At 49.6% G+C, this 12,632-nt stretch overlaps 1 protein-coding gene across 1 annotated transcript; it reads right to left on the minus strand.

Annotated features, from left to right (window-relative positions):
- Positions 1-295: 295 nt before the first annotated feature.
- GNL2 (G protein nucleolar 2) lies at positions 296-11,736 on the minus strand. Its single transcript, XM_054648518.2, has 16 exons — positions 11,401-11,736; positions 11,238-11,322; positions 9,616-9,710; positions 8,609-8,748; positions 7,192-7,376; positions 6,879-6,945; positions 5,649-5,807; positions 4,982-5,095; positions 4,713-4,841; positions 3,628-3,732; positions 3,371-3,529; positions 3,104-3,226; positions 2,359-2,792; positions 1,662-1,741; positions 892-983; positions 296-476 (listed from the first exon to the last, which is right to left on the minus strand). The coding sequence occupies exons 1-16, from the start codon at positions 11,462-11,464 to the stop codon at positions 327-329; spliced, it is 2,181 nt and encodes a 726-aa protein (XP_054504493.2). The 5' UTR covers positions 11,465-11,736; the 3' UTR covers positions 296-326.
- Between the last annotated feature and the right edge of the window lie 896 nt (positions 11,737-12,632).

The raw sequence follows: 12,632 nt of genomic DNA on the forward strand, positions 1-12,632 counted from the left end.
GGGAGAGAGAATTCCCTGCAGTCATGTGAAAAACCCCATAAAGCCAATTTCCAGATTAAACCCACCCAAACCCCACCACTGAGCAACACTGGAATGGCTGCTTGGCTACTGCAGTATTTGCTGGCCTGGGACAGCGATGTGGAAATACCACCAGCTCCAACTGCACAAAGAACTTTCAGATGATGCAGAAACAAAGACAGAGATGCTGCTCCTGGGGCCAGGACAGACCGGTCACACTGGGCTTTGAACAGGAACCGCAAGTTTTATAGTAAAAAAAGCCACCACATACTAGAGCTGTTTTATGTAAAATTTAATAGAATAAGCAGCTATTTCTTATGGTTGTATTTTTTGTGCTTTGATCTTTGTCCCTCCAAGCCAGTTTTTTTCTTGTTCTTATTCTTATTTTTCACGTTGTGAGTTTCATAATACCGGACTCCGACTTTCTTGGAGCGCTGCTGCCTCTCGGCTCGTCTCCTCTGCAAACACAAAACACATTAGCAAATCCCCAGCATCCAGAGCCTCAGTGTCTGCAACTCTCCAATGGTGTTCACTTTGCATTCCACACACGTTAAGTAAAATAAATAATTTCAAACTAAATGTTACTGATGTGACTCTCTACGGAACCCACCCGCCCTGCTCTTAGGGGAGAAAGCTCCACTTCAGTCTTTGCAGCAAGACACAAAATTCAATCTGGTGTGCATAGTCAGGTAAGAGGGGGGTCACAGAAATTGTCACAGAACATTCAGAACAGAATTCAGATTTCATTCCCCTTCTGTTTGTGCCCAAAGTCTCAAAGCTCTTTAGTGACAACAGGCTCATTAGTGATATGGCCAAGGATAAAAAAGCCAGCTTATTTCCCTGCTCAGCTGTACTACAGGAAAGCAAACTTACTTCTTTGGATGTGAGTTTCTTACAAGGCTGTTTACCCAACTGGTCATCATCATCACTTTCCTCTTCTTTCATCTTTCTTTTCTTCTCTGTGCCTGCAAACAGCAGAGATCATGCCCTTGGTATCTTCCAGAACATTCATTTGTTTGAAGAACTGCAGGCTGAGGTCACCATTTCAACTCCTTGAGCAACATATTCCCTTGGCTGTATTTAAGAGCTTCTACCAAAACAACATGAATGTTCCTCACAAGAGAATCACAGCTATTACTGTGAAAACTGCTCTTGAGCAGCAGGTTGCTCCAGCCCCATCCAAGTCCAGGAGAATTCCACAATCCTGTCAGGACAGGGCTCTCACACTGGATTGTGCCTTTACTAAAACTGACAACAACTCAGTAAAAACCTATAGCTTGAAGTACCTCTGCTTTTCTAACATCCCAAACCCCAACTACTCCTTCCTATAACACCCCATGGAAGGGGAGCTGCTCTGGCTGCAGCCTGCCTGGAGCCCAGGCTGTTGGAACTCAAAACTTGCTTTCACTGCATCTTCCCTCACTGAGAGGGACACCTCCCCTCACACACACAGCTGTTCCACAGGAAGGCTACACCAGGTCAGCAGCAGCCCTTGGGACAGCTAAAGGGAGATTTAAGTAGTTTTAGGGGAAAAGATCTTGCACACAGGATCCAGTGGATGCTTCTCCCCTTAATGCCATTTTTTTCTCTGGCTCATAGGATTTCCAAATGTAGATTAAGAACATCTACTAATCTTGTTTTACCTCTGTTTCCAGTTTCTTTGGGTTCTTCAGCCTTCTCCATGGATTTTGCAAACACTTGGTCACTCAGTCGCTTGGGGATTCTGTGGAAGATAAAACCAGCAATAAAAGATTGTTGTTACACAAACAGTGACCACCTCTGAGAAGCCATCAGACTCCAGCAGATCCCAGTCCCCTGTCAGCATCAAAGCAGTCTTTGCACCAGAATATTGCAATACCCTTGTTGCTGGAGTTACTGTGCTTGTGAGCTATATGAGAGAGAAAATGTAGCACTTAAACCTTGAAATCTCCTTCCTCACAAGGCTGGTGGGTGAGCTTTGCTAAAACTGGGCCTGCTGCATGGGCCAGGATTCATTGCACATGCATGAACACCCAGGCTTGTCCAGCCTTGGGATTATCCAACATCAAGGAGAGATCCAAGGATGCAGTATTGCTGCCCAGATAACCAAGATAATGCTAACTCTATCCATAGTTTGAGAGGCAGCTTTCCAAAAGTGAGAACATTTTTAATTTGCTGGTAAATAGCAGCTCTTGGAATAATCTTTCAAAAACAAACTGCTACTTGGCCCAATTCCCAACCCTTATAGCTAAGCCAGATAAGCTGTGGCAACTTATGTGTGTCAAGCAAGTCAGAAATGGAGTCAATCTACAGCAGAGCCTCATCAACCCTTTCCCCCTAAATCTGGACAGATTTAGGTACCTTATTGCTGAGAATCTCTTGGCCTTAGCTTTATCCAAAAATTTTTTGTATTTTGCAATCTTGTCCTCCAAAGCCTTAAGAGCTGCTTTAGGGCCCTCCTGGACACCTGGTGCCACCTGCAATTCCTCCTCTCCTGGATCCTGATGTTCCTCATTCTCCTCTTCCTCCTCCTCCTCCTGCTCCTCCTCCCCAGAGGAATCATGGTCTGTGTCATCAAAACCTGGCACATCCACAGGAACCAGGTCTTCTTCTGAGAACTGAGGTGCCACGTTAATCCTGCCGAAGTTCTGCCGAACGTGGGACATGAGCTGCCTGATTTCATTGTTTGTGCTGTTCCCCTCTCCTGCTGCCTCCACACCTGGTGCCACCAACTCAGAGACTTTCTCCTCTGTGATATCTTGGCTGGATGTCACAGCTGCTTCTGAAACAGGAGGCTGCAAGGAAGAGCAGGATGTAAAAATCTGTCCCACCGTCTCCAGGAACAACTTCCATTTTCTCTCATCAGAAAAAGCCCAAGAGCACAACATGATTATTGACATTTCTGGGAGTAATGACTCAGACATCTCTGTAAAGAGCACTGCTACCTGGTCCTCACCAAATTCAGGTGTCACACGAAGGATCATGCTTGGGCAGAGCCCAGGACATGCACTGCCAAAGATCCATGACACTCTGGGAGAAGCAGCAGTGAATACCATTGGGAAAATCAAATATGAGGGAAGAGGAGGCACAAGCATCACATTCTTACCTGGGGATCTGGCTGACCTGCCACTGGTTCTGCCATTGGTGGCATCACAAAGAAAGGGATTCTGCCCCTCTGCCAGTCATTGAGAACCATCTTGCTCACAGTCTGCAAGTCAGGCTCACCACCCTGAGAAAAACAGAACAGTTCATGTCCACGTTTGTGGGGCACACAGCCCTCCCATGCCCCATGAGTAACAGAAACATTGCCATTTCCCATGTTCAGAACAGGCCACAGGCCCTTCCAGCCCACAGATGCAGGAAGCTGGCACACCTTTAGCAGTTTTCCAGTCCTAGCAGCAAGTTTCTCAAGGAAGTCTTCTGTATCTGTCCAGGACTCAATTTTGTATGTCTTCCTGATGTACTCTTCTTTGGCTCTTTCCAGCACAGCACAAATATGGTCCTCAGGGCTCTTAATCTTTTCAACTTGAACCTGAAAAAGCACAGCAGAGCATCAGTAGAGGATCAACCCTCTGAGACCATCACAGAGCCAACAAGCAAAGCCTTCCAGCCCCCAGTGCAGGCACATACCACTCCCTTCAGCACAATGTCTGTCTCTGAGTCTCCTGATGGATAAACCACCCCGGGGCAGTCGATGAGGAAGATGCGCCGCATCAAGGTGATGTACTGCCACACCTGGAAGAGACCAGCAGCTCCCCATCAGCACCTCCACACAGGCCTTGCTTCATTTTTGAAGATCAGAGTCAGAGAAACAGAGCATGACTGATCCAGATTGCAAGGCAGGATGTGTTCTATTGCCATCTGCATGGCAGTTGTCTTTTGTCAAGTGGGCAGTTTGCCTTATCTCTCTCTCTGAGTGACCACATTCACTCCTCCCTCAGGAGGGGACACTGCTGATAACAGCTATGGAATGTCCCTGCATGGCTGATAAGAACTACAGCATCCCATTGGCAGATGGGAGCCCAGGGGGAGGAGCCAAGCATTCCTACCCGGATAGAATCTGGAGATTCTGGAACACCAGCACGGCTTCTGCACTGCATTGCCCAGAGGAACAGCAGCTGCCTCTTGCCCTGGATCTGCAGAGGCAGAGACTGCACCTTTCTCCAGGATCCCTGCTCCAGCAGAACCAGCCCTGGCACTGCAGGAGGGCTGAGCCACAATTCCAATGGTTCTGCTGCCAGCAGCCTGACCCACAGGGTGTCAGGCTGGGTTCTGACTCTGGCACTGTTGCTTTAGTTCGCTGCATTCTTTATTTTGTCCTTTTATTTTTCTTCCCTATTAAAGAACTGCTATTTCCTGCTCCCATATCTTTGCCTGAGAGCCCCTTAATTTAAAATTTATAGCAATAGGGAGGGGTGGGGAGGGTTTACATTCTCCATTTCAGGGGAGGCTCCTGCCTTCCTTAGCAGACTCCTGGCTTTCCAAACCAAGACACTGACCCAGCATTTGGATCAAGGAGTGAGGGCAGCTGACCATTCCCATCACAGCCCTGCAGTACAGCAGAGTGGGAATTTGGGAATGCTGCCAGAGCAGGGACTGTCCATCAGCCCCTCCTCAGGGTTACACAACCTGTGCAGGTCAGTGCAGAACCTGACAAGGTCATTAGGTTGTTTCACATGAGCACATTTGTGTCTTTAGCACTGGGATGCTCCTACCTTTGTCTCCCCTGCAATGGGGGCCACACTGCAGACCTTCTTGGACCTCAGGGTATTGATCACTGAGCTCTTGCCAACGTTGGGGTAACCAATGAATCCCACACTGATCTGCTTCTTGTCAGAGTGTAACTGGTGAGAAATAACAGATCCTTTTACATCTTGGAGTGAGGAATACCATTGCAGTCCTGAACCTCAAATGCTAACAAAGCAAAAGACCACATACAGTAACCTCCTCAAACCAACCACAGATCCCCAAAATTGTTTTGTACCTTTCCAAACTGCCTGAGGAGCTGGATGAAAGCACCTTTTCCAAATGGGTTTGTGAGGCTGGCATGGAAAGCAAGTGTTGGATACTCCTGGGAAAGGACAGCAACCCAGCGCTTCTGGAGAGGCAAAGAGGACTGGGTTAGAGACCTGGGCTGGACAGTGACACTCTGAGCTCAGAGAGGAGGACACAGCCTCTGCACTGGGCTCACAACTGCAACTGGCCATGAACATTGCTAGGGAAGAACCTTTGAAGCACTTCCCCAGCCCAACAGCTAAAAGCTCTGAGTATTGTTTGTATTAAAGACAAACAATTTCCCAAAAACGCCTTCACTGCTAGCTAAAACTCATTAGTTTAATGACATAAAGCAAACCAGCTGGGGTGGATATGGATCCTAGGCAGACTAACATTTAGCACACTCTGGAGACAACAGCTGAACTGTTAAATCCAGACAGAGGAAGTAGGGAATTTGTGGCTGGTGTGTGTTGCTCAACTTGGCCAAACTTGGACAGATTTACATGGTAATTGTTACTTTTACTGCAGGCAAGCAGAGAACTCCCAGCGCCCCAGCTGCAGTACGCCCTTCCAGACCAGCATGGGGACTGGCACAGAGCTGCAGCCACAACAGGAACAAAGAAGGTCCACAGAATATCAGGCAGGACTGTGCTTACAGTGGCCCAGGTAGGAATGAGATCACATTTGTTCAGGACGAAAATGAGATGTTTCCAAGGCTTCTCCTTTTTAAGGTAGGATTCCACATGAGGGGAGCGAGTGCCCATTGGATCTCGGGCATCCAGAACTTGAACAACAACATCTGATGAGTCAATCACCTGAAAAATAAAAAAATCCACACAGAAGTAATGGATTTTGCAGAAAGCAAGATATCTGTACCTCCCAAATGAAAACGAGTCATATTTGGAACTACCTCATTCATTTAAAAACCTTGTATCCTTCACAAACTGCTGGTTCTCCACAGTGAAGTTCAGACTAACATCTATTGATGCTCTACTCTCTCCTCTCCTAAATCCCCTCCAAATTCAGCCTGGACAACTGAACGACTTTTACCTGTTCCTATGCACCAGGGAAAGAAAACACTACACCCAAATGGGAAAACTAAAGTGCTGCAGCTCACAAACCCCCAGTGTTCATCCTCCATTCAGCAACAACTCCCTTCTCCCATTTCATAATGCATCAGGGTATAAAGGATGTTTCCTGGACCAATATGAAACACACAACCAAGCAGGAACCTGCTGTTAGTCCACGAAGCAACTACAGCAGGGAGCTGTCATTTATGACTTGTTTCAAGCCAAGTGAATTTGTTTCACAGCTTTTTCCTGCAGTTTTGGCAGCCTCTTACTGAAATCTGTTTTTCTCAACCATTCCCAGTGTTTTCAGATCCAAATGAAAAGGTTTTAAGCTACATTCAGAAATTCAGAGCAAAAAGTCAAGCAATTTCACACCTAAGAGTCACTGAGAGCACACAAGCTGCTCATACCACCCCAATTTGCTCAGTCTCCATTTCTCTGGCAGCCATGGTGGCTCATGGAGAACTGAGGGTCAGAGCTCTCCCAAGATGACCCCATCAACATGCCAGATGTTTTTAGCCTAAAGAAACATAAGGGAACATGACTCTTTTACTTGTGGTGAAGACCCAGGAATCTGAGAGGAACTGACACCTTCACTCTGCCAGTCCTCTTCTAGATCATGTATTTTAAGAATGTTTGTTCCTCTAGGACAAGAACTCAAGAATCAAGCTCAATCAGGCAGAGATTTGGAAATTAAAATCCACTCTTTTTGAGTTTTTCTCATTGTTGCTGTACAGGATTTCAATGCTGTGCTGAAGTCCCTAACTGTGTAAAGGCTGACAAATGTGACTGCTGCAAAATCCAAGTGCAATTTACCTTGTAGAGCTCACCCCAGATTCTTTTGGACTGTCCTTTTTTAAAGATTTCCTCTTGTGCTTCATCCCTAGAAGACATCACCAGAAACATCAGCACCACAGATGCAGAGTCAGGATCTTCTCTTAATCCATTTACAGACAAAAGAGGGGACAAAGCCCAAGTTGGTCTTTAGCCAAAATCCCACATTCAGCTCATCTCCTTTTCCTTCCTCCTCACACAGTAACAGCATTGATGGAGGTACCAGATCCTTATTTAAAAACAAGGCTGGCTTTTCATATGTGTATACAATGAATATTTTTTCCTTTGCAGTCACCTTACACCAGTGTCCTCTGTCACCAGGTCTCGGTCCTTGCCCTGGTCATAAGACTCTGATGAGGCCTCAGCATTCTCCACCAGAGACTGCACATCACTTGCAGCCAGAGTTGGTCTTTTCCTTTGTGCTTTGGGGCCAAATGTTGTTTCAAATGTTTCTGTGTCAAGAATGTGAACTCTGGAGGTCTGAGGAAAAACAGGTTGGTTAAAAAAAAAACAAACAAACCCCAAGCACCATTTTTTTCCAATCTCTTGTGACACACAGGGAAGGAGCCCCAAGTTCAACACAGCCCTGGCAGCCTGTAAGTGACAGGCACTTCCTTAACAATGTTTGAGTTTTCCACTTCAAGCTTTGAGAAACACAAGAGTGGATACTTAATAAGCAACAAAACATTCTGCACTTGCCAACGAACCATGCTTCAGTTCTTCCACCATAAATGGTGTCAAATGCAATTACAAGCACTGTGATGAAAATTCAGCTGCTATCTTTGATCACTGCTTGCTTTTCTAACAAGAGCACAAATCTCGCCAAATTCTCAGATTTTTGTCAGGGATAATTACAATCAAAACTAGATTTTAAGCTTGCAATGAAAGCCAGCTTGTCTTGGAACAGCAAACAGTCCATGGCTGAAAGGAGCAATTTGTTTTTGTAATGCATGTTTTAACACAACCTTTTCCCTAATTTAAATAATGTTCTTATGACATGAACTTGCAAAGTTTCCATATGACAAAACAGCTACCAATAGTCCAAAATAATGCTTTAGACACAGTGAAAAAAACAGCAAGAACTAAAACTTGATGTACTAGAAAATGAAGGCTGAATGAACAAGAATTTCTGGTACAGGATAAAACACATGTGTTTCAGTTCAAATTCATCATGTGAGTGTCTGCAGGGTGCAGCAGCCTCAGGAAAGGCACAGAAGCTGTTAGAGGCATTAGAACTTCAGCTGGCACATTAACCTATCAGAAATCAGATCATAATATGACAGTATCATAGCCTATCACAGAAGGCTTTGGGCTGGAAGGGACCTTAAAGCCCATCCAGTGCCAGCCCTGCCATGGGCAGGGACACCTTCCACTGTCCCAGGTGGCTCCAGCCTGGCCTTGGGCACTGCCAGGGATCCAGGGGCAGCCACAACTTCTCTGGGCACCCTGTGCCAGGGCCTGCCCACCCTCACAGGGAACAATTTTTGGGGTAATTTCCTATTGGAAAATGAGAATTTTTATTAAACAATGCATCTTTCTTTGCCCTCACACCTGATGACCACAGTGACAGGGAATCAGAACCACCCTTGCCCAAGGAATCCACTCCAGCTGCCCCTTGCAGGGGGCAGTGTTTCCCAGTATTTCCCAGACTGAGCAGGGACAGCAGAGCTGCTCACAGCTGTGCACACACCTGCACAGTCAGGGATACCCACGTGTGGCTTGATCCTGTCGTGGAACAGGGACATGGGCAGCTTCTTCTGCTTCATGATCACCCTGTAAGGATCCTTCATCACAGTCTCCATCTCCTCCTGGAATTTCTGCAGGGATGATTGCTTGATCACACGAGTATTTCCTGTAAAAAACAAACATCACACCTGGCCTTTCCTGATCTCAACTGCTCCAACTGGGGACACTAATAAAACACGAACTTTGCATCTGGAACAAAAATACCAGTGACAGACCCAAAGGATTTTACTTGAGACCAAGCCCAAAGAAGCAGCCAATCCCTTTCTTTCCCACCATTTATAGGAAATTTTGAAAGTATCTCTAGGATATTTAACAGCCATACACATGGGCAAACCTTGGGGAACAAAACAGGAGCCAAAATAACCCCCCTTAGGGAAAGCAAAGCCCCAAAGGCAAGGGGTGACAATGATGCCTCAGGATTTCAGCTTTTCTATTTTTCATCTATTTGTAATCCTGCAGTTCTTTAGTGTAGAACTCCAAACTCCACACACAGTGGGAGCTGCTGCTTTCCCATTTGGGGCAGACACAACAATTCCTCTCCAGGCCTGGCAGTCAGGGACACCTCACTGCCTCAGGCCCCAGAGAGGGAAACAAAAGTGAGTGGGGGCAGCAAACTTGGGGTCAATGACTTCATTAGCTGAAGCTGTAATTGGAAGATGAACCCCCAATATGCAAATGGCCCAAACTGATAAAAGTGTGAAAAGCTGTGACCCATTGTCCATTTTGGGTGGCCCTGGGGGGGCTTTGTCTGCCCAAAATGTCCCTGAAGCCCTTCAATAAACAGAACTGCTTTTTATTGCCTCAATTTTGTCTGGCCTCTGTTTTTAGGTAGTCACACAAGGCATCAACAGTAGCAGGGGTCCCTCACCTTCCCACACAGCTCTCAGATCACCATTTTGAAACAAACACCTTGCATCACACTAAGTTCAACAGCTTTGAAGCTTGCTGAGTCTGGAAGTTGGACAAAACTCACCAAACCATTTGATATTTGGTTCCACTCTTGCAACAGTGCCTGGTGCCACAGTTGACTGATACTGCAGAGGTTTGATGACTTTGCCACGTTTGTTCCTAAGGGACAAATGAAGACATGTCAGTGCACAAAGGGCAGCACTGACCCCTCCAGCCCCTGTATGTGCCAGGCCAGAAGCAGAGGCACAAAATGCAGAGGGACCCTTCCCCTGCAGTGCTGAATGCTGCTGTGCATCCCATGAGGTGAGCTACCCAACCCTGAGTGGCAGTGATGGCAGTCACAGCCCTTGGTGTCACTCCAGCCCGGCCAGACCCTCCCTGCAGCTGCTTGTGGCAGCCAGGAAGGGCTCCTGGGGCTGCAAAAGGCACCAGTGCTGTTTTCTGGCAAACCCCACTGAGTTCTCTCACAAAGCCCTTTAACCACCACTGCAAGACTCACCCACACAGGATTTAAAAGAGGAGACGTGGTTTGAACACAGCAATACCCTAAAATCCACCCTCCCCACCTGCTCCCCAAACAGGGGGAAATTTGGCACAAGAAACCAAGTAAGGTGATGTGAAACAGAACTGCCATGGCACAGCCACGTGGGTGCTGCTCCCCTGCCATGGATCTCTGAGGGTGGCACAGAGGGGAACAGGGGCACCCTCTGTGGAGATGCTGAGGGGAGCTGAGGCTCTTCAGGTCTTTGGGGGGAGATTTTGAGCTGTGCTGGTCTGGGAAATTCAGGAATTCTGCGTGGTTTGGGTCTCTCCAGGCAGATGCATCAAGGGCTACCCAGGTGTATCCCTGGTACATCGCTGGGCTGCTGAGAGCTTGGGATCAGGCTTGGGATCAGGCCCAGATCAGGCTTGGGATCAGGCCTGGGATCAGGCTCAGGATCAAGCTTGGCATCAGGCTCAGGATCAAGCCTGGCATCAGGCTCGGGATCAGACCTGGGATCAGGCTCCCAAGCTCATGGGGTTACAGACCTCACCACAGAGTGAACTTACAAAGTTTCCATATGACAAAACAGCTACCAATAGTCCAAAATAATGGTTTGGACACAGTGAAAAAAATGGCAAGAACTAAAACTTGATGTACTAGAAAATGAAGGCTGAATGAACAAGAATTTCTGGTACAGGATAAAACACATGTGTTTCAGTTCAAATTCATTATGTGAGTGTCTGCAGGGTGCAGCAGCCTCAGGAAAGGCACAGAAGCTGTTAGAGGCATTAGAACATCAGCTGGCACACTATCAGGAATCAGATCATAACATGACAGTATCATAGCCTATCACAGAAGGCTTTGGGCTGGAAGGGACCTTAAATCCCATCCAGTGCCACCTCTGCCATGGCAGGGATACCTTCCACTATCCCAGATTGCTCCAAGCCCCCTCCAGCCTGGCCTTGGGCACTGCCAGGGATCCAGGGGCAGCCACAGCTGCTCTGGGCACCCTGTGCCAGGGCCTCAATGCCCTCACAGGGACTAATTTTTGTGGTAATTTCCTATTGAAAAACAAGAATTTTTATTAAACAATGTTATCTTTCCTTTCCAGTACCAGTCCCGAGGTGTTTTGTGGCCTGTCCCTGGCGCGGCCCTGCCCAGCCGGTACCGGGATCGCGGCTGGGCCAGGCTGGGCCGCTCACCTGCGCTCCTTCTGCCGGTACATGTTCAGCCTCCGGATGGTCGCTCGGTCCCGCATGTTGTTCCCTCCCTCGCCCCCGATGCGATCTGCGGACACAAAAGAACATCAGCCCCGCTTCGCTTCGGTTCGGTTCGGTCCGGTCCAGCCCGTGGCCCTGCCCGTACCGGGGTTGGTGCTGGCGCGGGAGGGGTTGATGGAGCAGCGGCCCTTGTAGCGCGGTTTCACCATCGTGCCGGTGTGAGTGCTGGTGTCGGTGCCGGTGACAGTGTGGGTGCGGGTTCTGGTGCCGGTACCGGTGTCGAAACAGGTTCCGGTGCCGGTATCGGTGTGGATGCGGGTTCCGGTGCCGGTGTCGGTGTGGGTGCGGGTTCCGGTGCCGGTGCGGGTTCCGGTGCCGGTATCGGTGTGGGTGCGGGTTCCGGTGTCGGTGCCGGGACAGGCCCGGAGCGCTGGGGCCGAGCCGCGGACACGCGCGCGGCACTTCCGGCGCGCAGCAGCGCCTGACGCACTTCCGGGAGCACCGCGCGGCGGCGCAGGCGCAGTGGCACCTCCGGGCCCGGTTGCCACGGCAACCTCGGCTTGGCCTGCCCGGCCCCGGGCCTCCGGGGTCCCTTGGTGTCCCCCGGTGTCCCCTCCGTGCCCCTGTGCCCCCGTGCTCCGTGTCGCTGTGCTCCGTGTCACTGCCCGTCTCCGGAGTGGCGGTGCCCGCCCGGACCACCGCGGTGTGGCCGGGTCCGGCCCGGGCCCGCGGGGTGTTGGGAGGCCCGGCGGGGGCGCTGGCACGGGAGCCCCCATTGTTCGGGAATGGAGTTTGTTCAGTGACACATTATGGAAATCGTTCGGGAGAGCGGCAGGAGCGCTCCCTGCCTCTCGCTGATGGATGGGGGTGGGTGGTGGGACACTGGGGCTGATAAATGGGCACTGGGGTGGCTGGTGGGACACTGGGTGGCTGGTGGGACACTGGGGATGCTAAAGGGGCACTGGGGCTGATGATAGGACACTGGGACTGCTGGTGACACTGGGGTGGCTGGTGGGATACTGGGGTGGCTGGTGTGACACTGGGACTGCTGATGGGACACTGGAGCAGCCAGAGGTACACTGGGACAGTCAGAGGGACAGTGGGACAGCCAGAGGGGCAATGGGACAGCCAGAGGGACACTGGGGCTGCTGGTGGGGCACTGGGACAGCCAGAGGAACCCTGGGGCTGCCAGAGGGGCACTTGGACAGCCACAGGGACACTGGGGCTGCTGGTGGGACACTGGAGCAGCCAGAAAGGCCCTGGGGCAGTCAGAAGGACATTGGGGCTGATAAAGGGACACTGGGGCTGCTGGTGGAGCACTGGGACAGCCAGAGGGACACTGGGGCTGCTGGTGTGACAGTGGGACTGGTAAAGGGG

The sequence above is a fragment of the Agelaius phoeniceus genome, chromosome 22, assembly GCF_051311805.1.
Source record: "Agelaius phoeniceus isolate bAgePho1 chromosome 22, bAgePho1.hap1, whole genome shotgun sequence".
Classification (NCBI taxonomy): domain Eukaryota; kingdom Metazoa; phylum Chordata; class Aves; order Passeriformes; family Icteridae; genus Agelaius; species Agelaius phoeniceus.

Coding starts and splice junctions, on each gene's coding strand:
- GNL2 (XM_054648518.2), bottom strand. CDS start 11,464: ATGGTGAAACCGCGCTACAAGGGCCGCTGCTCCATCAACCCCTCCCGC. Junction 5,096..5,648: donor TCATTCCTACCTGGGCCACT/GTAAGCACAGTC, acceptor TTGCCTCTCCAG/AAGCGCTGGGTTGCTGTCCT. Junction 3,530..3,627: donor ACATTGTGCTGAAGGGAGTG/GTATGTGCCTGC, acceptor GTGCTTTTTCAG/GTTCAAGTTGAAAAGATTAA.